This window comes from Rhineura floridana, chromosome 2, assembly GCF_030035675.1.
Source record: "Rhineura floridana isolate rRhiFlo1 chromosome 2, rRhiFlo1.hap2, whole genome shotgun sequence".
Taxonomy (NCBI): domain Eukaryota; kingdom Metazoa; phylum Chordata; class Lepidosauria; order Squamata; family Rhineuridae; genus Rhineura; species Rhineura floridana.
The window spans coordinates 10,984,163-11,004,814 of NC_084481.1; the positions used below are offsets into that span (position 1 = coordinate 10,984,163).

The window sequence follows — 20,652 nt, forward strand, 5'->3', positions numbered from 1 at the left end:
GGATCTGGTGTCTTCCATCCCATCAATCAGTGAAACCCTGATCAAATCCAGAGATATGGACATATTTAGCAAGTTGAACCATAAAATAATCACCTTTCTTAGTGGAGGAAAAATAAAAGAAGAAAAGCCTCTGCCACAAGGAATACATTTGTACATACACTTTGATCCTTTTTTCTTTTCTTTTTAAAAGTTTGTTTTAGCCACATCCTTTTCCCTGAACCATTTGGCTCAAGATGCTTTAAATTATGGAGTGCTTGGTATACCTTGCCTTCCTCCTTCACTCTCACCTGCCTGTGAAGCCTCGGGTTAGTCTGGTACCCAGACATCTTTATTTCAAAGACAGAAGAATGGCACAAATTAAAAGATTTATTTTAATTTGATTTATTTAAATATACCATCCTTCAGCACAGCTTCCAGGTTGTCTTACAAAAACAGTAAGAAGCAAATGGCACCTCCTCCAATAATAATAATAATAATAAACTTTTATTTGTTAGTCGCCTATCTGTCCGGGTCATACTGGTGACTTCCTCATATCCATTAAAGATAATTTTCTAGGTGTAAGATACCACTTATGAATTAGTTTTTATGACATTTCTTTTATTCCCACAGAGGTTGTTTTGTATGATTGTTTACCCCGCAATGCCTCTCCCAGCAATTCTTCTCAATTGTTATATCTAATTCCTTTCCCCATAACATTTTAAGGGATTCAACTTGCCTCATAACTGATACCAACAACCATTTAGATAAATTTGAAAGCAACTTCCCTCATCAGCCCAGAAAACACCATTATCTCTCGCTCAAAAGGAGTCCACTGATGGACAGCTGGCTTCTTAATCATCTCTGTAGGTAAGGGTTTCAATTGTGCGCATAACAACCATGGTAAGTTGTGTGGATTTCATACAAGATTTTAGAAGGAATACTCAACATGTCTCACCATTCAAAATTTCAAACAATGGCCAATTTTTAAAAAATTACTAAAAACAGACTATTTCTGAACTAGGAGCTGAAAATCATATGCTTCCCAAATATATTTTGCAAATGAGAAACTGTACAAAGCTTCACTTTACACATACATGTGGGGGCCAAACAATACTTAACAGCATTACTTGTTGACATTTTTGAACCTTGTTTTAATCCTTAGAACAACCCTATAGTTGTTGTAAACCGCCCAGAGAGCTTCGGGCTATGGGGCGGTATATAAATACAATAAATAAATAAATAAATATAAGGTAGATCACTCCCTCTGTGGTGCCCTGGGGATCCCTAGGAGAAAGGAAAATATTCATTAAAACAACACAAAACAACAACAGCAGGAACAACAACATCTGTTTTCTTGCCAAGTGAAGGCAGTGATATTAATGGATACAGGGTAGTGGTAGTCACAGTAGGAGTTACACCCTGTTGAACCTTGTAGATCTTAATAAGATATCTGATATTGTTGACTGTGATCTGTTTGCCATAACATAGTGGGACACTGAATGGCTCTTCTCTTTTCTTGGATGATCCCAAAGAGCACCAATGGATTATTGCCTGTCACCAGTGTGGCAGTTTGTAACTGAGAGACCTGGGGAGATGAGACACTGAGGCTCTGCTCAAGTGAGACTCGGGAGGAGTTTGAACTCTGCACTCTCCAAGAGCTGCCCTCCCCTCTATGGCTGTGAACACACTAGTCGCCTACCTCAAAGCGTTTCCATGAGCCACACTTGGAGGGGGAACAGGTTGATCTGCTGATCAGTTGTGAAATCTCTTTGAAGCTGATTTTTCTTTTAAAAAATGCACTCAAGCTGATCCCACCTGGTTTTACAGTAAAAAGGGGGGGTGATTAGCAGCATGTGCTCTCGTTTTCAGAAGAGAGAGGTGGAGACACACTGGAACCGGAAGAACAGTGAGTGTGTTTCTACCCTATGTCATAACCTTGAAAAAGTTTGGGTTTCATGGAATTCAGTTCACAGTCCTGTTCTGTTTCCCTGTGTTTTCTAGAATTATCAATAACTTTATGTAAGAAAGATAAAAATTCTCATCTTCAAATGGCTTCAAACCCAGGCCTTCAAGGAACAGCATGACACTGTCTTTTATTTTAAAGAACCAGTAGGCACCTGCTTCCAGCCTCTTTCCTCTAGTTTCTGCTCCTGGACTGTTTAGAGCTCTTTCCGGCTTCCAGATGTAGAATCCCATTTCCCGCCTCTTTCTACTATTTTCAACATGGGCTTTGATCTTTCTCATCTGTGACAGTAGCTGTGGACAGTGGGGGGTGGGGACAACAAAATGCCTTCTAGGCACCATGAAATAAAATGACTGATTTTCAGCCATGCATAGCCAGAGCCCACCTTCGTTTACAATGAACCCAGAAGCCCCACCATACAAGGTATTTTCCGCCTTTTCAATATTCCCAGCAGCTGCTAGAGACTTTCTAGACAACCACAAAATAACAACAATCATCAAATTGTACAGTTGTTACACAGAAATCAGATGTCTGCCTGTAAGGGAATGCCTCTGATGTGAAGTTACTGCATTTTCCCTGCATTCAGACTATTTTGAGCACTGGGAAAATGCAATTTTGTTTGAGCTAGTGGCCCAGTTCAATGTTATGGTGAGCCATAGTTAAACAACCTATGGTTTACCAGGAACAAGCAAGTATGCTGGTGCACCGTACTGCTCAAATTGCATCTGCCCCCTCCTCCCTTTGCTGCACCAGGAGAAAACAAACCAGAGTAGTGGTTTAGCATTATATGTGGCTATTCTTCAAACAAACCATAGAACAAGTCAAGAACAAACCATAGTATTTGTAGTGTTTTGTTTCTAAACTCTGTGCAAATAGAAAACTAGCTCACCATGGAGAAAGGTCTACTGTGCTAGTTTTCTGTTTGCAGGAAGTTTTTAATGAAGAGGAGTCACATTCAGAAGCAGTAACCTCTACCCGCAGATTGAAGTGGCACAGTATACTCTACCACAGAATTCATTTCAATTCATACGGAAATATGGACTTCAAACCATCTAAAAAAGCAGGGAGAGATATTAAGACAAATGATATCTATAGCTGAGCAATGGAATCACCTCCCATGGGGAGAGTGATAAGCTTTCTCTACCTCAGGAGGAAACTGCAAGGTCTTCGATTTGGACGTCCTAAGAAAGACTACAGCAATTTTACTTCTCCACCCTTCTGTAGCATGTCTGAAATCACTATTGAGTCATAGCCAAGACATCATAATTCACAGTGCAATATATAATAAATTGACAAGAGCCAAGTTAAATGAGATGCTGTGGTTTTTTTAAAAAACTGAAAAGCAGATTTCAAGGCTGCAGAGAGGTAAGCAGCGGTAATGCAGCTGAAGCTCTGCTGACGGCCGGAGTTCGATTCCAACGGAAGGAGGAAGTCGAATCTCCGGTAAAAGGGGTCGAGGTCCACTCAGCCTTCCATCCATCCGTGGTCGGTAAAATGAGTACCCGGCATATGCTGGGGGGTAAAGAAAGGTCGGGGAAGGAACTGGCAATCCCACCCCATATAAACGGTCTGCCTAGTAAACGTCGCAAGACGACACCCTAAGAGTCGGAAACGACTCACACTATAAGTGCGGGGACACATTTACCTTTAATCTGACCAGAGCAGTGGTGATGTTGAACTTAACCTTTCCCCTCAAGCTGTTTCTCCAGTCAATAGCCTCCTTCCCCAGCTACTTGGAGATATATGGGTACAGTAGGGCTTTGCTTTACAGCGATTTGCTAATACAGCGGTCTCAATTAGACGCAATTAGACTAAAGCCCCACTCATACGGCGCTTGTTCTGCTTTTACGGCGGTTTTCGGGCATCACACGCCATTCTATTCAATGGGTTTCGCTTTACAGCGGGGTCTGGAATGTAACCCGCCGTATGAGTGGGGCCCTACTGTATATATGTAAGATACAGAGACCCTAGGTCTTCTCTCCCATTGGTTGGAAAGCAGCTTGGGAGGGACAGCTTTTGATTGGAAGAATGGCCCAAGGCGAAAGGTTTAAGCACATCATCAGTCCCTTGCCTGATGTCTGCTGATGTTCCAATTAGATTCATAGTTGCACTAGTTTGATCCTGCTAGTTTGGTACTGCTAGGAGGATCTCCTTTAATTGATGCAACAGGCTGTCATGAGGCATCTTTTTGGCTTATTCTTGCTTGGTGCATTGTTTTTAAAGTGTTTTTCAAAGTACTCAATGTTTAATTTAATCTGTTATTCTCCTGAAGTAACAAAAATATTTGCATTACCGAGTTGCCTGTTTTGTTCTATATATAGAATTGAAAATTAGGCACCTTTTCTCTCAGCCAAATGAACAGTTCCAAAGTTTGTTTTACTTGCACGTGTTGTGCTACCTTAACACACACAACTTTTTTCATAAATGCCATGTTAGGTGGTGGCGGGGGGGGGGGAGAATTTTATGAAGACGGGGTGGAGAAGGAAGGCTTACTCTTAATGTTGATACCAATCCTCCCCACTCCCATCTTGGAATTTTATTTTAAAAAGCAAATGACGTGATTGATCATTCTGTAATTAACATGATGTGTAGTTAGGCTATTTGACTAATTTAATACCAGTTATGGATTGAGCAACTAAGAAACAGAAGTCTGTAAAATATCATTTTCTTCCGTTTTATAAAGTATACTGTACCCAACAGTTTATTCATATTCTTTTAATTATGATTTGCATATTGATTGATCTTGAAGATGACTGTGGTCTTCAGATGCCATGAAATTGTCATAGTTTGGGCTGCATGGGATTGAGCTGTGTTACATATAAACAATGGTCTGAGATGAATGCATAAAATTAATAAAACAAGTACAAGGAGGAAACACCATGAAGACAAACTTGCAATAAAAACAAACTCACTGATCCAGTGTTTGCATTCTTCCACTTTCTACCCTTGGGGGCAGGGAAGCAGTCCCCTGATGTGCTGCCAAGAAAAAGAGCAGCCATAAAATTCCTGATATTCTTTTCAGTTCCCCTTCGAATATGCAGCCTTCATCCTTGCTTCCCTTTCATGAAGCAGGAAATGGTTCAAGTTAAATTAGCGTGGAAGCCTGAAAGCCTGGAATAGGAATCATTCTCTTTGCTGGGCTCTTAAGGGGGAGGGGTGGGGGGAGCCTTCAAGCAGGATTTGGGAATGACATCTCCTGCCAGCCTTCTCTACAGAGCCACAGCACAGGCCATTATGTTTTTCCATCACAGACTCTGCTTTGGGATTTATCCACAGTCTTGTTAGGCCAACTCAGGGACAAGCAAACTAATTGGTTTAGTCATACGGGAGAACAACAAAACTGTTCTTTGGATGTCTGCTTTGTAGAAAATGAAACTGGGCTGTGTGACATTGTTTATCTATAGTTTTGCAATGTATTGTTTAGGACACCTGTAGTAAAGGTTTTGGAAATGTTTGCTTTATTCAGCCTTGGAGGGGCACTTGTGGCTGCCCCCTGCTGCCACTTTACTTGCTTCGCTTCACTAGCTGCTTTCTTCATATACCACCCCCATCACAGCTGCACTTTGGATTTCATTCCTTCAGTCACATTAGTTTGAGTCTTAAATATAGCTTATAGATTGTAAGCCACACACTTCAATTGTCCCTATTTACCACAGGGAGTCTACTTTCTGGCCAAACATTGCCCTTTTTTATCCCTATTCTTCTGGGTGAAACTCCCTCCCCAGGGGCTCTAGAACTTAAATCTATGCTGGAGAGGAGGCAGGAGTTCATTTTTAAATCTAATCTATGATCAGGTTCAGAGAACTGGGTTTGATTTGAAATTGTGAGCACAGCCTGTTTAGCATAACAGCAGGAACCAAAAGTGTTCTGCGTGAGGGAGTGCAGGGAGCGAAGCAGTTCCCTGGAACACCTCAGAGAACTGAAGTGTAAGGCAGCAGCCATTTTGAGAACTTTGTACTAAAGAACTGCATGATGTTGAATAAAGTATGTCTGTTCCACATTTCACTGTTCTGTGGCATCTTTTTATAAAGTTTACAGCAGTAAATGTTACAGCAAGGTTTTTCTGATTCATTCCAAAGAGAGTCCACAGTCTGGATAAGTTTCAAACCTTGTTCAGGTTTGGATAACAAGTTTAAACAACAGCTGTTGCTGTTGTAGAGGCTGGTGGTAGTGTAGGATTGTGACACCAGGGGCATGGATGTGACTTGAGTGTTAGGCAGCTGGAGCTGTGATGCTTTCAGCACAGCTGCACATCCTCTCTGCTGCTTCCTGCCACCTCATCACCATTTGCCCTCAGTAAGCTTTGGAGACCCTGCCAGAGAACCACTTGCCCAGAGCCCCATCAAACCTGGCTTTAGCCCTGAATCTTTTAAGCAGTTTTTGGTTGTTACTCTCTACCATCTTTCTCAGGTGAAAAAGACAAGATGTGGGAGATCCCATTGGAGAAAACATATAGTATCTCTATGTAAAATAAATACATAAGGTAAAATACTGGAATAATGGAACGGACCAAGGAATTTCAGAAGAAAATCACCCTGTGCTTTATAGATTACAGCAAAGCCTTTGACTGTGTAGATCATAAAAAATATGGAATGCTTTAAAAGAAATGGGGGTGCCACAGCATCTGATTGTCCTGATGCTCGACCTATACTCTGGACGAGAGGCTACTGTAAGGACAGAATACGGAGAAACTGATTGGTTCCCCATCGGAAAGGGTGTGAGACAGGGGTGTATTTTATCACCCCATTTGTTTAATCTATACGCAGAACATATCACACGGAAAGCAGGATTGGACCAAGATGAAGGAGGTGTGAAAATTGGAGGGAGAAATATCAATAATTAAAGATAAGCAGACGATACCATACTACTAGCAGAAACCAGTAACGATTTGAAACGAATGCTGATGAAAGTTCAAGAGGAAAGTCAAAAAGACTAAAGTAATGACAACAGAAGATTTATGCAACTTTACAGTTGACAATGAGGACGTTGAACTTGTCAAGGATTATCAATACCTTGGCACAGTTATTAACCCAAATGGAGACAATAGTCAAGAAATCAGAAGAAGGCTAGGACTGGGGAGGGCAGCTGTGAGAGAACTAGAAAAGGTCCTCAAATGCAAAGATGTATCACTGAACACTAAGGTCAGGATCATTCAGACCATGGTATTTCCGATCTCTATGTATGGATGTGAAAGTTGGACAGTGAAAAAAGCTGATAAGAGAAAAATCAACTCATTTGAAATGTGGTGTTGGAGAAGAGCTTTGCAGATACCATGGACCGCAAAAAAGACAAATAATTGGGTGTTAGAACAAATTAAACCAGAACTATCACTAGAAGCTAAAATGATGAAACTGAGGTTATCATACTTTGAACACATCATGAGAAGACATGATTCATTAGAAAAGATAATAATGCTTGGAAAAACAGAAGGAAGTAGAAAATGAGGAAGGCCAAACAAGAGATGGATTGATTCTATCAAGGAAGCCACAGACCTGAATTTACAAGATCTGAACAGGGTGGCTCATGACAGATGCTCTTGGAGGTCACTGATTCATAGGGTCGCCATAAGTCGTAGTCGACTTGGAGGCACATAACAACAACAAGAAATTGATTTCTTCTGTGGGGGCTAACAGCAACTGTGGGCACTAACAGCAATTTGTGGGCGGCACATTTAAAACTAGGGGAATGGTGAACAGAGGAAACGGTTAAATAATACTTTTCTCAGCATTTTTTCTAATTCAGGAGCCTCTCAGCTGCTTTTATGTTAAAGTTAAAACATCAAGAGATTTGTTTGTTGGTCTCCTGAATCTTGTTTGTTTTGGCCCTCAGGAACATGTTTTTATTTTTAAAAAATCTAAAAGCTCTTCCATTCTCTCAACATTTTGTCCATTTTAGCGTATTTTTCTGGCAACCAAGCCAAGCCACACACTAGGGATAAGCTATGAAAGTTACCATTGGCCCTAGGAAATCTTTTTGTTCTTTCAGCTATGACTGGAAAAAAAGACAGGTGGATATGTCGCATACTGTCTTAAGAAAAGGGGAGCTGGGGACTTCCGGGAAGGGTGACTTCGCTTGTGCCTGCTTTTGGGACGGGCTCCCGCCTCAAAAGAAGCTTATTCAGATATAAATCAGTCAGAACATTTTTTTTTTTTGACTGATGAAATTTCTCCCGGGCAGGGAGAAACGTAGAGATCAACCTCAAAGCCTGTTTTTGTTGGGAGGACTGGATTTCATTAATTTATGAGATAAGGTCCAGCCAACAATGCCGGACGGACTTTCTAACAAGCTCTATCTGCTTAAGCGATACGTTTATCTTTTCTTCAAAGAGAGAACGGACTAACAGGCAAGCACCCTTCTTTCTATTATTTTTTTTACTTGGTTTAAATTGTTGCAGCAAAAGGAGATTTGTCAGATTGATTGGCTTTGGACAACTTTTGGGTGAGATATAGCTCTTCTCTGTTATTCACGAAATTAACAGCTTATCTCTGTTTCTGTCGCAAAAAGCTGTCCTGGAAGTGCATTCTAAAGATAATAAACAGAAGAGGGATTTCTATTCCTGATTTCTATTCCGAGGAATATTATATTGTCTGGGACTATTCTTTTTTTTGGTCTATTTTATTTTGACGAATCTGCTTCTTCACGACGCCACTAACTGTTTTGATGCTGGGAACTAAATTTGTTTTGCATTCTTGCACAAGAGAGATAAGGCAGGTTGCTCTGTTTATACTGTGATGTCATCAAGCCTGGAATATTAACCCAATTGTTGCTGAAATAAGAAGTGGTTCTTCTTTATTTTTGTTTTGCTTTGTTTTCGTGGTTTTAAAAATGGCAATCAAGAAAGTGGCTGAGAATCTGGAAGTAATTATGTTTCAGAAAATAATGGATGAGATTGAGATAACGAAACAAACCCTGCGACAGGGTAGTAAGGAGCTGAAAATTGAACTGAGCAAAATGACGCAGGAGCTTAAAGAAATAGGGGACCCTGTGAGAGAGGAGAATGAGATCAGAGATGAGAAAAGAAAAAATAAAGGGAAGATACAAGCCCTGGAGATTGGAACAAATGTGGAATTGGAAAAAGATCTGGAGTTTATGGATTTTAGAAATAAAATCTACTGTTTGGAATTTAACGTTATCTCTGAAGAAATTAATGAAGATATTAGAGATAAAGTTATCAATGGCTTGGATAATCTTCTGGACTGGAATGATGTGATGGAGCTTGATATAGAGAAAATCTATGGAATTAACTGCAGCCATGTGACAATGGAAAAACTCTTAAGAGATGAGCCAGTGCATTTTGTAAAAAAGAAGAACACAGATATGACTTTACAACAGTATTTCAGCAACTTATTCAGAATGGATGGCAAGAAAATATTTGGGATAGAGGAAATTCCCATCAGACTCTTATTATATGACTATGGCTACAACAGCAAGATTATTATGGAATACTGATCATGGAAGATTGGACACTGAAATTACTGGACTTAACAGGACTATTGAAGATGGAAGATGGAACTAATAGGGATAATGGAATAATGGCTATTGAAATTATTGGACCTAACAGATTCTGATGAGATGGATTAATCGAAATGTTTATTTGGACTATGGTTATGACAATAAGATTATTATAATTATTAACGAGATGGATTAATTGACATGTTTATTTGGAGAAAAATTGATAGATATATTTCTTAAAGAATTGAAACCTCTCTTTGACTTTTTGTGGAAAGAATAAAGTAATGTTTATGAGATTTGATGATTAATTAAGATAACTACTGGAGGAAAGTGATTTTATAATATGATTTAAGAGACAGGATTGTTATATATTGTAGACCTATAACTGATTTGATATGTGACAAATGGGAAGTCAACATTTTATTTTATTTTATTTTTTTGTTTAATCATTTTTGTTTTGTTTTGTTTTTTGTCTTTGAATGTTTTATGATTTTGTTTTCTATGTTTTATGAAAATTTGAATAAAAATTATTAAAAAAAAAGAAAAAGAAAAGGGGAGCTGGGGAACAGTTACAGCAAACTGGGATAAGCCAATGCATTATGAATAGGGTTAGGTGAGAAGCATCCCAACTATGCCTGAGTGATGTCACGGCCTAGGCCCAAGTGATGTCATTAAGCATGATACATTAAGCATCAACCACAGTTGCTTGGAGCATACAATTCAAACAAAAACATTTTTCTGATTGGAAATTAAGATAAAAATCTTAGCTAAAAGATGGGACCTGGGTAGGGAACATTTAATCTAGCCTACTTGCTTCTGGCAAAAAGGGTTTAAAGTGCCCTCAGGCCAGACCAGTCACCAGAAAGCTATTGTAGGAATAAAGGAGTCTAATGTTGTGGAGATGGGAGCACTCAGGAGTAAAGATGGATGTCCGGAAGGCTGCGATTCTAAACACACTCACTAAGGGATTAAGCCCCAAGAACTCAAAAGGACTTGCTTCTCAGTAGATATGGTTTGGATTCTGTTGTTGGTAAACCTTGACCTGCAAAGATATCCATATCCAAGTAGGGTTGGCAACCCCCTGCCTGTAATGCCCTGCCCCTGCTCAAAATTTCTTTACAGATTTGACCCTTCAGTTCAGAAAGAGGTTTGAGAAATGAGTAAGAGTAAGAAGATTCTCTATTCTTTTCTGTCTCCCCTGTGGGCTGCTATAAACTCACTTTGACAGCCAACCCAATTCTAGTCAGTAATAATTAACACAGAGAAAACACATGTGGTTTGGTCTACCTTCATAGAGAGCAGCTTGGGAACAATAATTGCAGCCATGCTGCCCAGTATGTGCATTCTCTTTTACCCAGAGCTTGGAAGTAACTAGTTACAAGTAACGAATTACTTGTAATTCATTACTTTTTTGAGTAACGAGTGGGTAATTCCTTTACATTTTGATTGTAATAGAACTAGGAGTAATTTTACTACTTTTGCGGAGTAATTGTAACATTTCCAGAATTACTTTTGGGCATTACTTGGGGGGGAGCAGGGGAAGTCTTCTGCTCCTCTGATTTGTGGATGAAGATCATGTGCCTCAAACTGGGCTTCTGTGCAGTGTCGCTCTTTCCTCATGCTCTGTGGATGGGTAGGAGGCGACAAGTGAGGAGGCGGAGAGTGAGATGGGGTGGAGTGGAGAAAACAATTATTTTAAAAAATGGATAGTGGTGGTGAAGAATGGAGTGGAGGGAAAAAGGATCCGGAGGTCAAGAACATGGATAAAGGAGGAGGAGAAGGCAGCAGCAGAATGGAGATAAAGAACTGTGGAGGTGAAAGATGACAACGTGTGTGTGTGTGTGTGTGTGTGTGCATGTGTGCGTGTGTGTGTGTGTGTGAGTGAGTGAGTGAGAGTGTGTTTGTGTGTGTGTGTGTGTGTGTGTGAGTGAGTGAGTGAGTGAGTGAGTGAGAGAGAGAGAGAAAGAGAGAGAGAGAGAGAGAGAGAGAGAGAGAGAGAGAATGCTGTGCTTGTACTTGGCACACAAAGTGGCCTCCACCATCCTCTCTGGCTACTGTGCTTGTTTGCATCTCAGGGGAAAATGTTTGCTTGAGTGAGTGTTCCTTAGTTGGTGGCAGGACAGGGTCCGGGAGGTGGTTAAGTGTGAGAGATTATGCTGGCTGGCTGAGTGGGGGGGTTGCACTTGGTTTGATGTGCAAACATCTGAGTAGTAGACTCTGCCTCCCTCCCCAACTCCCTTATCAGTGGAGAGACCACTATTGCTATCTTATTAATAAAAATAATTATTCTACTACGTCTGTATGTGTTTGCTTATTTTTAATGTTGTTTTAAGCTACTTGGATGTGCAGCAGCCAAAGCCAGCACCTTGTAGGCCATTTTTTTTAAAAAGTAACGGAAATGTAACTGTAGTGATTACTTTTGAGAAAAATTAAAGTAATCAGTTACTTTCAGAGCAATTGTAATTGTAACAGTAATTACTACTTCTGGGGGCCATGTAACTGTAACTGTAATTTATTACTTTTTAAAAGTAATCTTCCAAGCTCTGCTTTTACCACTATTGGGCAAGAAACAAACCATAAAGCAAACAACAAGGTGCATCATCAGTGGGTTTAAGGGGGTTGAGCTGAGCAAATGCAACCACTGCTGTTGCTTCTATGGATGTAAGGGAGTGAGGTTAAAGGTAAATGAAATGCAAACAGAAAATGAAAAAGAAAATACAGTGATGACTCCCTAAATGCAATGCCATACTAACCACAACAAGTTTCCTATGAATAAGGCAGAAAACCCAGCATCCCACAACCAGTCAGGATTCCTAACCAAAAACCAAAATTAAAAAACGTCTGGCAGCCAGTCAGCCAAGGTCACAGAAATCCCCATGCAGCACAACCTGCATTTAGTTAGTGCAGAATAATGTGGATGATTGCTGACAAGAATAAGACCCTATTAGCACATAATACCTCTGCTCTGAAATCTGCACTGGTTGCTGATTTGCTACCAGGCCAAGTTCAAGGTGTGCTTTCCATGTTACGAGTGCCACATAGTACTTGTTCTGCTCTTGTAAGAAATCAGTCCTTTAGTGTGGTAGCACCAATGCTTTGGAACTCCCTGCCTATTGACATTAGCAGGTGTCTTCATTGTACTCTTTTTGGTACCTGCTAAAATGTTTTTGTTAAAGCAAGCCTACCCAGGCATGTAGAAGCTATTATGTCTTTATCTATTTTTAACTCATTGGTTTTATTATTTTGAATATTTTAAATATTTTAAATACCTGTCAGTGGTGGCCCCCAAATTATAGAATGATCTCTGCCTGACGAGGTGCACCTGGCGCCAACACTGTTATCTTTTTGGCACCAGGTCAAGACTTTCCTCTTCTCCCAGGCATTTTAGCATGTGTTTTAAATTGTTTTTATATTGTTTTAAATTTTAAAATTGTGTTTTAAATTGTTTTTAAAATGTGTGTTTTAAATTGTGTATTTGTTTTAATGTTTTTGATTGCTGTAAACCACTCAGAGAGCTTCAGCTATGGGGCGGTATAAAAGTGCAATAAATAAATAAATAAATAACTGTTTTTGCCAATAATTTTATTGTTTTAATTCTTTCTGTAAACTGCTTTGAGATTTTTTTACAATAAAGTAGATGTAAATATTGTAATTAAAATACATAAATAAATTTTAGAGTCACTGCGGCCCTTGGGTTTCTTTCCATGTTTAGGAACAAAGAAATCTGATTTATACCTATATACTTACTCAATTGATTAGATTTTCAGAAAAGCAGGAAAAATCAAGCTTTCTGACTTGCAAAGGCCTCTAGTTACTGCCTTGTGAATCACAACCCTGACTTCACTTATTGGCTACAAACCTGAAAGGGCAGGATGAGAGCAGCCAGCCAAGAGCTCATTTAACTGAAGTTCCGGGGTGGCTGACATTTTGGTGTATATCTCAGGAACCAGAGCACCTAGAAACTTAATTTTTCTTTAAGTGAAAGCTGAGAGTCCAGAGATTAAGGTGACTATCCCGGAGACCTGGGGAGCACCCCAAAAATCCAGAGTCTCCGGGTGACAACCCTAATTATGAAACACCCAATTCTCTAGTTAGTATAAAGGCCTACAAAACTCCAACTCTGCTGCTGCACATGAGACTCGGGGAAACCTGAACTATTAAAAAAATGAAACCTCTATTTTCAAGAGGTTCAATTTGGACAACGTATGAGCATCACTGGAATTTTCTAAGCCCTAAAAACTCCACAAGAACAATGGAAGGTTGCATTAAGCAGGTGCCTTAACTGCATTGATTCTTTGAGAAGGAAAAATAAACCAAAAATGTGCACCCAAAAGAAGGGAAAGCTGTAGTGGTGTGGCATTGGCTAGGGAAGGGAAGGGAAGGAGGGAGGGAATCAGTGCAGATGCAACTAAAGATGTTTTAGTTTTGGTAAGATACTAATTTTAATTATTTTTAACTAATAAGGTAACTTCAACAATTATCTTATTAGTGACTTATTAAATGGAGCATAAGACTTCATTTTTATAGTGCTCATAAAGAAGAGTCTCTGACCTGGAAAACATTGAGATAAATAAGATAGATTTAGATATTTATAAATACACCAAATATTACAAAAATGCCCTAAGTCTCCAGGGCATTCTTATCAAAAGCCCCTAGAACTTCTTCCCACTTAAGAAGTGGGGAGTAGCTAACAATAATTCTGGTATTTCTGCATTGACTAAGAACAGAAATTGTGAAGTTGACAGAAAGATGGGAATTGCGGGACACTGGATAATGGGTAGCTAGAAGGATCAGCAGGAACTGGTGTTTAATCTTGATAGGAGAACCAGCAGAGTACAGGGAAGAGAACCTACAGTGCCTGGTCACTTACATTTCTACTATAATTCTTTCCTACCTCTGATAAGCTTTCTTGTATATTCACAAAAGCTAAAAAAATTATACTCTCTAGATAAGACAGGAAAAATAATAAAGTTAATGAACCTAGTGAAACAATCTGGGGAGGTTTCAGCTGCATAGTTCAGCTGAACTTCATCTTGAAGCATGGTGCAGATCAGACAACAATTTGATTAAGATGTCAGGGAGATAAAAATTGAGAAAACAAGGCATGGCTATCGCACAATAAATGCTTAGTACGAAAGTACCTCATGTCTGATCTGAAGTAATCAGACCCTACTAGCCTTCCTGCCTCCTCCCCTCAAGCGAAAACAGCAAACATGTTTATTTTTTTGGGGGGGGGATATTGAACTGGAAAATTTTCTGCTGCCCTAAATTGATTGAGATCTGATTTAGCATATTTATTTGACTTAGGCTTAGGTACATTTAAAGCACCCCCCCAAGAATCATGGGAACTGTAGTTTGTTAAGGGTGTTGGGAATTTTAGCTCTATGAGGGGTACAGTTGTCAGGATTCTTTGGAGGTGCTTTAAATGTATGGTGTGTACACAGCCTTTTATATAACAAACAGAACAAAACAATAAGCCGTATATAAATAGATCAAAAGTTATATTCATACAAATTCAAAACTTTACTTAGAAATTATTGTATTGGACTACTTACAAGTATTTTATAAGACGTGACAGCTCAATAGCACACATTGCCTTTAGATTGTTTAGATGTTACGAAAACATGAGCAAAGTCACAACTGTTAACATGCTAATTTTAGTATGCCTGAAGAGTTCTGAACATAAGTATATGCTCTTCTTAGGTGTAGTCACCTAAAAAAATTAATCTTAACTTCTGATTTTAGATTTGACTGGTATTGTATCTGTTCTATTTGTGTAATTTGACTGGTATTGCATTCAGTCACTATATTGCTAATTACTTTTATGAAAATAATGACATCATAAGCCATCAATAAGCAAATGGCAGAGGCAAGATTTAAACCAGACGCTTCCCAAGTGGTCATTAGCAACTACTATGCAACACAAGCTCTAACCCAGGGGTGGGATGGGGGACCTGTGAACCTTCAGATGCTGTGGAACTCTAGCTCCCATCAGCATAGCTGACAGTCAGAACTGAGTGATGGGAGTTGCAGTCTGGCAACATCTGGAGGACTGCAGCTTGCAGCCCACAGATTAGATGCTCCTGCTGTAAACTACAAGGGAAAGTATGAAGGGAGAATTAGACAAAGATTAGTCATTTTAATTTATTTGAGTTTTATGTTTGTGTGATGGTAATCTTGCAGCAAGTAACAGAAAAGATTGTCCCTTCCCTTCCATGAACTGGGAAAATGATAACTTAGCTGAGGTCATGGTCTGACTTTACGCTACTCATGCAGGTAGGCTGTTTGTATGAGCAGGGTTTGTTTTTGTTTTCTGTGTGCTGGGTGGCCATCAATGCATTGTTGAAAACAGGAATTGAAATGTATTCAAGTTGTACTAAAATGGTTAACCACTTGTGGCAGCAGGGCCTTTGTTGCTTCAAGAAAAAGCTTTGTTTGATATGTATGAAATTGAATATAAATGTTAGGATGGGCTTTCAGAATCCTTTCAGTTTAGAAGCAGCATCTGATGAGGATGACATGTCCGTAACATCTTAGGGCAGGAGTACTCACAAGACCCCCATTAATTGCCTTTGAATTAAATTGCCTTTACGTATTACCTGGAATTCTAATTTACAGTCTGTACGGCATTAAAAAAAGAAAGAAAATAAAAGTAAGATTTCCACCCTAGGAAAAGGTGACAACTGTCTGACTGTTTCTGGAGGATTTTTTTCAACTAAAATAATTCCTCATTCTGTTGTCATGCAATAGTAAATTGCCAGTCCTTCTAATGACCAGTGCTGTTTATTCCAAAAACAGTATGGCTTTTCAATTTATAATTCAAAAACCAGAGGGCACAACTTTCCTATGGTATAATTACACTGCTTGAAGTTGAGCCAAATTCACAGGATGAACATAAAAGCAACACCATCCCAAAGAAAACCAGTGGAAGGGATAGGATGGAGACTCTGCAAGTTGGCCAAAACCCATGCAAAATTATGTGGTGATGGTCCCCGAGCAATAAGGTCCACCGCCCCAAGAATCTCAATTTATACCCCTTTGAAGTAAGTCTCTGGTCCTTTTGGTTCCAGAGATCTCTCATAAAATGCTGTGACAAAAGGTTTTTAATAGTTGGAAACAAAAAGGGGCACACAGAAAAGCCAAGATTCACAGGATGCCATCCAGCGAAAACAAGGCCTATGTTAAGTGCATAGTTAATATGTTGAAGTAATAATAGGGCTCAGCATTTATATACCAATTTCAAATAAATAAAGGGTAAGACATACATCTTCTTTTCAAGAACCCTGGAAGATAAGGCAATGTTGTTATCCCCATGTTGAGAGAATGATTTGTCTATGGCCACCTAGTAATTTCCTGGCAACAGCAAGATTTGAACAGGTAATTTTCTAATTTATAGCTCAGGCACTTAGTCATTATGCTTCACCAGCATGAATCATAAACACCTGACCTAACCTTTTCATGCAGATACTTTTACAGTATAATCCATGGATGAAGAACCTATGGCTCTCTAGATGTTGCTGTACTACAGCTCCCACCATCCTTGATTGTGCATGCTCACTGGGGCTGATGGGAGTTATTACTATTTTTATTATGCTTTATTAAATTTATTAGCTGCTTGATACCTGAATGTCCTCAAGCGATTTACACAATGTTAATAGAAAAGCAAATAAAACATACATAATACTAAACAACAACACAACAATAGCAATAGCACCCCCATGTAGCCACAGGAAGGTTTGGCAGCATATTAAAACAGCATCTAGAATGGCATAGGCTTCTCTTTCCTGGAGTATGGAATTGAAGCATTGGTGTTTAAACCTTGGGAAACATAATGCTGTGCATGCATACACAATAGTAACTCCCAGTTTGTTCAGTGGGGCTTATTCCCAGGCAAGTGTGCATAGGACTATGGCTGTAATTTTAATATCCCTGTTATGAGTTTCCTATCAGTTTCTGTGAACAGGACTATCGATGTCAGTTTCCCTTGAGGCAATACTTGGCTAAAGTTATGAACTTTATAGTGTTAATAGTCTGGATATTCTAGTGAAGTGTTTCCATGTGAACAACGCCCAGTACCAGCAGCTGGCAAGATAAAGCACTGGCTAAGGGTCTGAGGAGTTGGAAGGGTCCCTCACTAGCCCAACTGTCCTGCCGATATTTACTGCTGTTCCCACCAGGCCCAGTGGCAGATAGCGATGCTGGTTTGAAACAGGAGCTAAACTCAGCTTTCATCCATGATGGTTGTTTTTCAGTTACCAGAATGTAATGCCCTGGCCCATAGATCTATGGAATTTATTGATTTCATATGACTATAGTACATTGCATGGGCATTGCACTTTTGGTAACAAGATGGTGAGTGGCCACCATGGATGGGAGCTGAACTTAGCTCCCATTCAAAAGTGCTATGCCCGACCACCACTGAAGAATGTCCGGGGTCTGGTGAAGGGTGGTGAATGGCACTGCCACCACCAAACCAGTGGCAGAGAAAACATGTGGCTGCTACCCCTGCCACAGTCCTTTTTCAGAGGTTGTTGGAGGGCCATCATCAGCACTGTGGCAAGGGCTTTCAAACAAACTTTGATCAAAGGCAACAATAGACACCATTTCATCATATATAGATCAAGTATTTCCATCCTATGCTTGTCTTCATTAATTACTCACTGCAATACACACATTCTTTTTCAATGACTTTATTTTTCTAAAATGACCCCAGTTTCACCAAAAATGTATCCAACCAGTATACCACATAGAATCTGATTCAGTATACTGATTGCATCCCTACATCCTGGACAATGATAGTGACAAGAGGAAGAACACCTTTCAGAGTAGCATGCAGCCATTTCTTGACAATCCAAAGTGGCATGAGAAACAGAGCTTGAGAAATGTATGGCCAGAAGGCCACCTTGACCAGCCCCCTGCACTATGGAGGACTGAACTGTCTATATATCAAGCCTCCTTCAACAAATAAGCCAAGTAATACATTCTGTGAAATAAATCCAGACGGGTCAAGCAACAGTCCTTGGAACTGGATTCACAAAGGCAACCTCATGCCTGAAACATACTTAGCACTGTACATGTACCTACATGGCCTACAAAAACAGAGAGGCCACATTTTAAATGGCAGATTCTGTTTAGTAGAAATAATGTCTTAATTTGTTTTTGGCCCTGTCCTCCTTCCCCCAACAAACATGATACTGGTTGAAAATATTATTACCGTATCAAGCAGTGGTAACATGCAGGAGTAATAGATGGATAGACCTTGGCTGTGTGAGCAGAATTCATGGGCTATGTGTGGCTGCTTTACACTGATGTACACTTCAGCATATAACTGTATTATTAAGTTAGATAATCACACAAGCCTGTTACATTTCCATGGTTTATCCATTTTTGCCACTTTTATGCTGCCTAGTTTTGTTGCTAGTTTCTGTTGCTCAATTGTCCGCCTGTCAGCTCCTCCAGATGTTGCTGGACTACATCTCCCAACATCCCTGACCATTGGCCATGCTGGCTGGGGCTGATGGGAATTAGAGTTCAACAACATCTGGAGGGCCATAGGTTCCCCATCCTTGTATTAGACTATGCACTCAACACTTTCTGAGGCAACTTTTACCGCTGGCCAGCTGGTTGGTAAAGACCTTGTTGCTTTTATAATTTACACCATTTGATGTTCAAGACCTGAATATGTGGAGGGGAAATGAGTAATGGGGAATGTGGTGCAGGTTTTGGGCAAATACTCAGAACTAATGACTCATCCAATCTATTAATGGAGGAATACAAGGTGTGAAATGACAGACTTCGTCCACAGCCAGGGAAGCATCTAAAATACTTCGGTTTGAGCTTACATTTAAAATTATGCTGAATGGGAGTGAAAGGGAAGAAAAACTTCGACCACTGGTGCTTACAGCTTTAATTATACCAGGTTTAGTATTGTCAAGAATGTTTCTGAATATTAGCTGTGATGAGGTACAGACAGTGGAGATAAATACCTTCAAAATCCCAGAGGAGCTAGCTACAGAAAGCACACAGCAGCCTGAAAACAGCCATAGATTATGAAGAAGGTTGTGTGGATAAAATAACCTAGGATTCCTTTGTAGTGGTAAAAAAAAGTATTGATTCAGAATAGTAACCCTAAACCAACAAATTCTGAAGCCCCATGCAATGTGCGTCCTTGAGTGTATAATGGAAAGAGATCCAGGACTGCATGCACTGTCTGGCCCCACTTCTGTGTTTCACACATTTAAGATTCCATTTGCACAGGATCCTACACCTAATACATAACACATGGAGGATTCTTACACATAGCCTATACTCTGCAGAAATGGAGGGGACAGATCACACGAAAGAGAAACCTACTGATGTAGGCTGTGCAAGCATGATCCCCCCCTGTGTTCATTTCTACCTGCAAAGATTGCCTCCATAGGGTTTTAGATATCTCTGATTATATAAAGGGGGGCGGGGAAGATTTCTGTGCTCTCTCTGATCCTTCAGTTTTCTCTTTGTGCCATGGCAGTGATCACTGTAATTGATCAGACTCAAGCATACTATTAGAAAGTCTGGTAGTTAGATTGTAATCCTGTGGGTTGTATCCAACACTACTGGGGCAGCAGCAAAACAGCCTTCTGCTTGTACAACATTACTTTCCCTCTCTCCACTGTGCACTCTTAAAATCTTCTCCAAGGGGTTGGAGGACCCCCATACAGGATGGAGAGAGGGAGGGGCGAGGTGGCACAGGCCCACCACAGCATCCACTACTGGTAGATATTAACTGCCTACGAGCAGCATATTTTTTAAATAAATAAATATACATAACTACAACACTAAAAATAAAATGCTCTGTGTTTACTAAGGCCATGTCCTATCTTCTTCATGATACATGACACATTGTATCACATCAGATCAAATTGCCAAAATCCAAATTACGAAGAATAATTAACAGAGGTAGTATCATGAAAATAACTATAGTATTAACCAAAAAATAGATTATTCAATAGCGTTAGAAAGTATTACTTCATGTATTAGATAGATCACTCTGAAAAACAAACAAAACAAAAGAACAGAAAAAAAAACAAGAAATGGAAATTGTCCTCCATAACATCCAAGTAGATCTTACTGTTGTTCATAAAGTAAAAATTTCATGATAGGGTCTGGGACTGGAAGAGTGTGTATCAGCTGCAGGCGGCATTTACCAAGCGCCCTCAGTACTGCCACGCGGCACAAAGACATCAAACTTCTAGGGCAGCCTGTAATGAAACACAGAA

General features: G+C 39.8%; 1 protein-coding gene across 2 annotated transcripts in view; it reads right to left on the reverse strand.

The window, feature by feature from the left end:
* Positions 1-434: 434 nt before the first annotated feature.
* Positions 435-20,652, reverse strand: part of ASB1 (ankyrin repeat and SOCS box containing 1) — a 39,563-nt gene continuing 19,345 nt past the window's right edge. For both annotated transcript variants that reach the window (XM_061612859.1, XM_061612858.1), the window contains 2 exons: positions 20,505-20,634; positions 435-1,263 (listed from right to left, as the gene is read on the reverse strand). In XM_061612859.1, the coding sequence (XP_061468843.1) occupies positions 1,149-1,263; positions 20,505-20,634 (245 nt within the window). In that variant the 3' untranslated portion in view covers positions 435-1,148. The remainder of the gene's footprint in view (positions 1,264-20,504; positions 20,635-20,652) is intronic.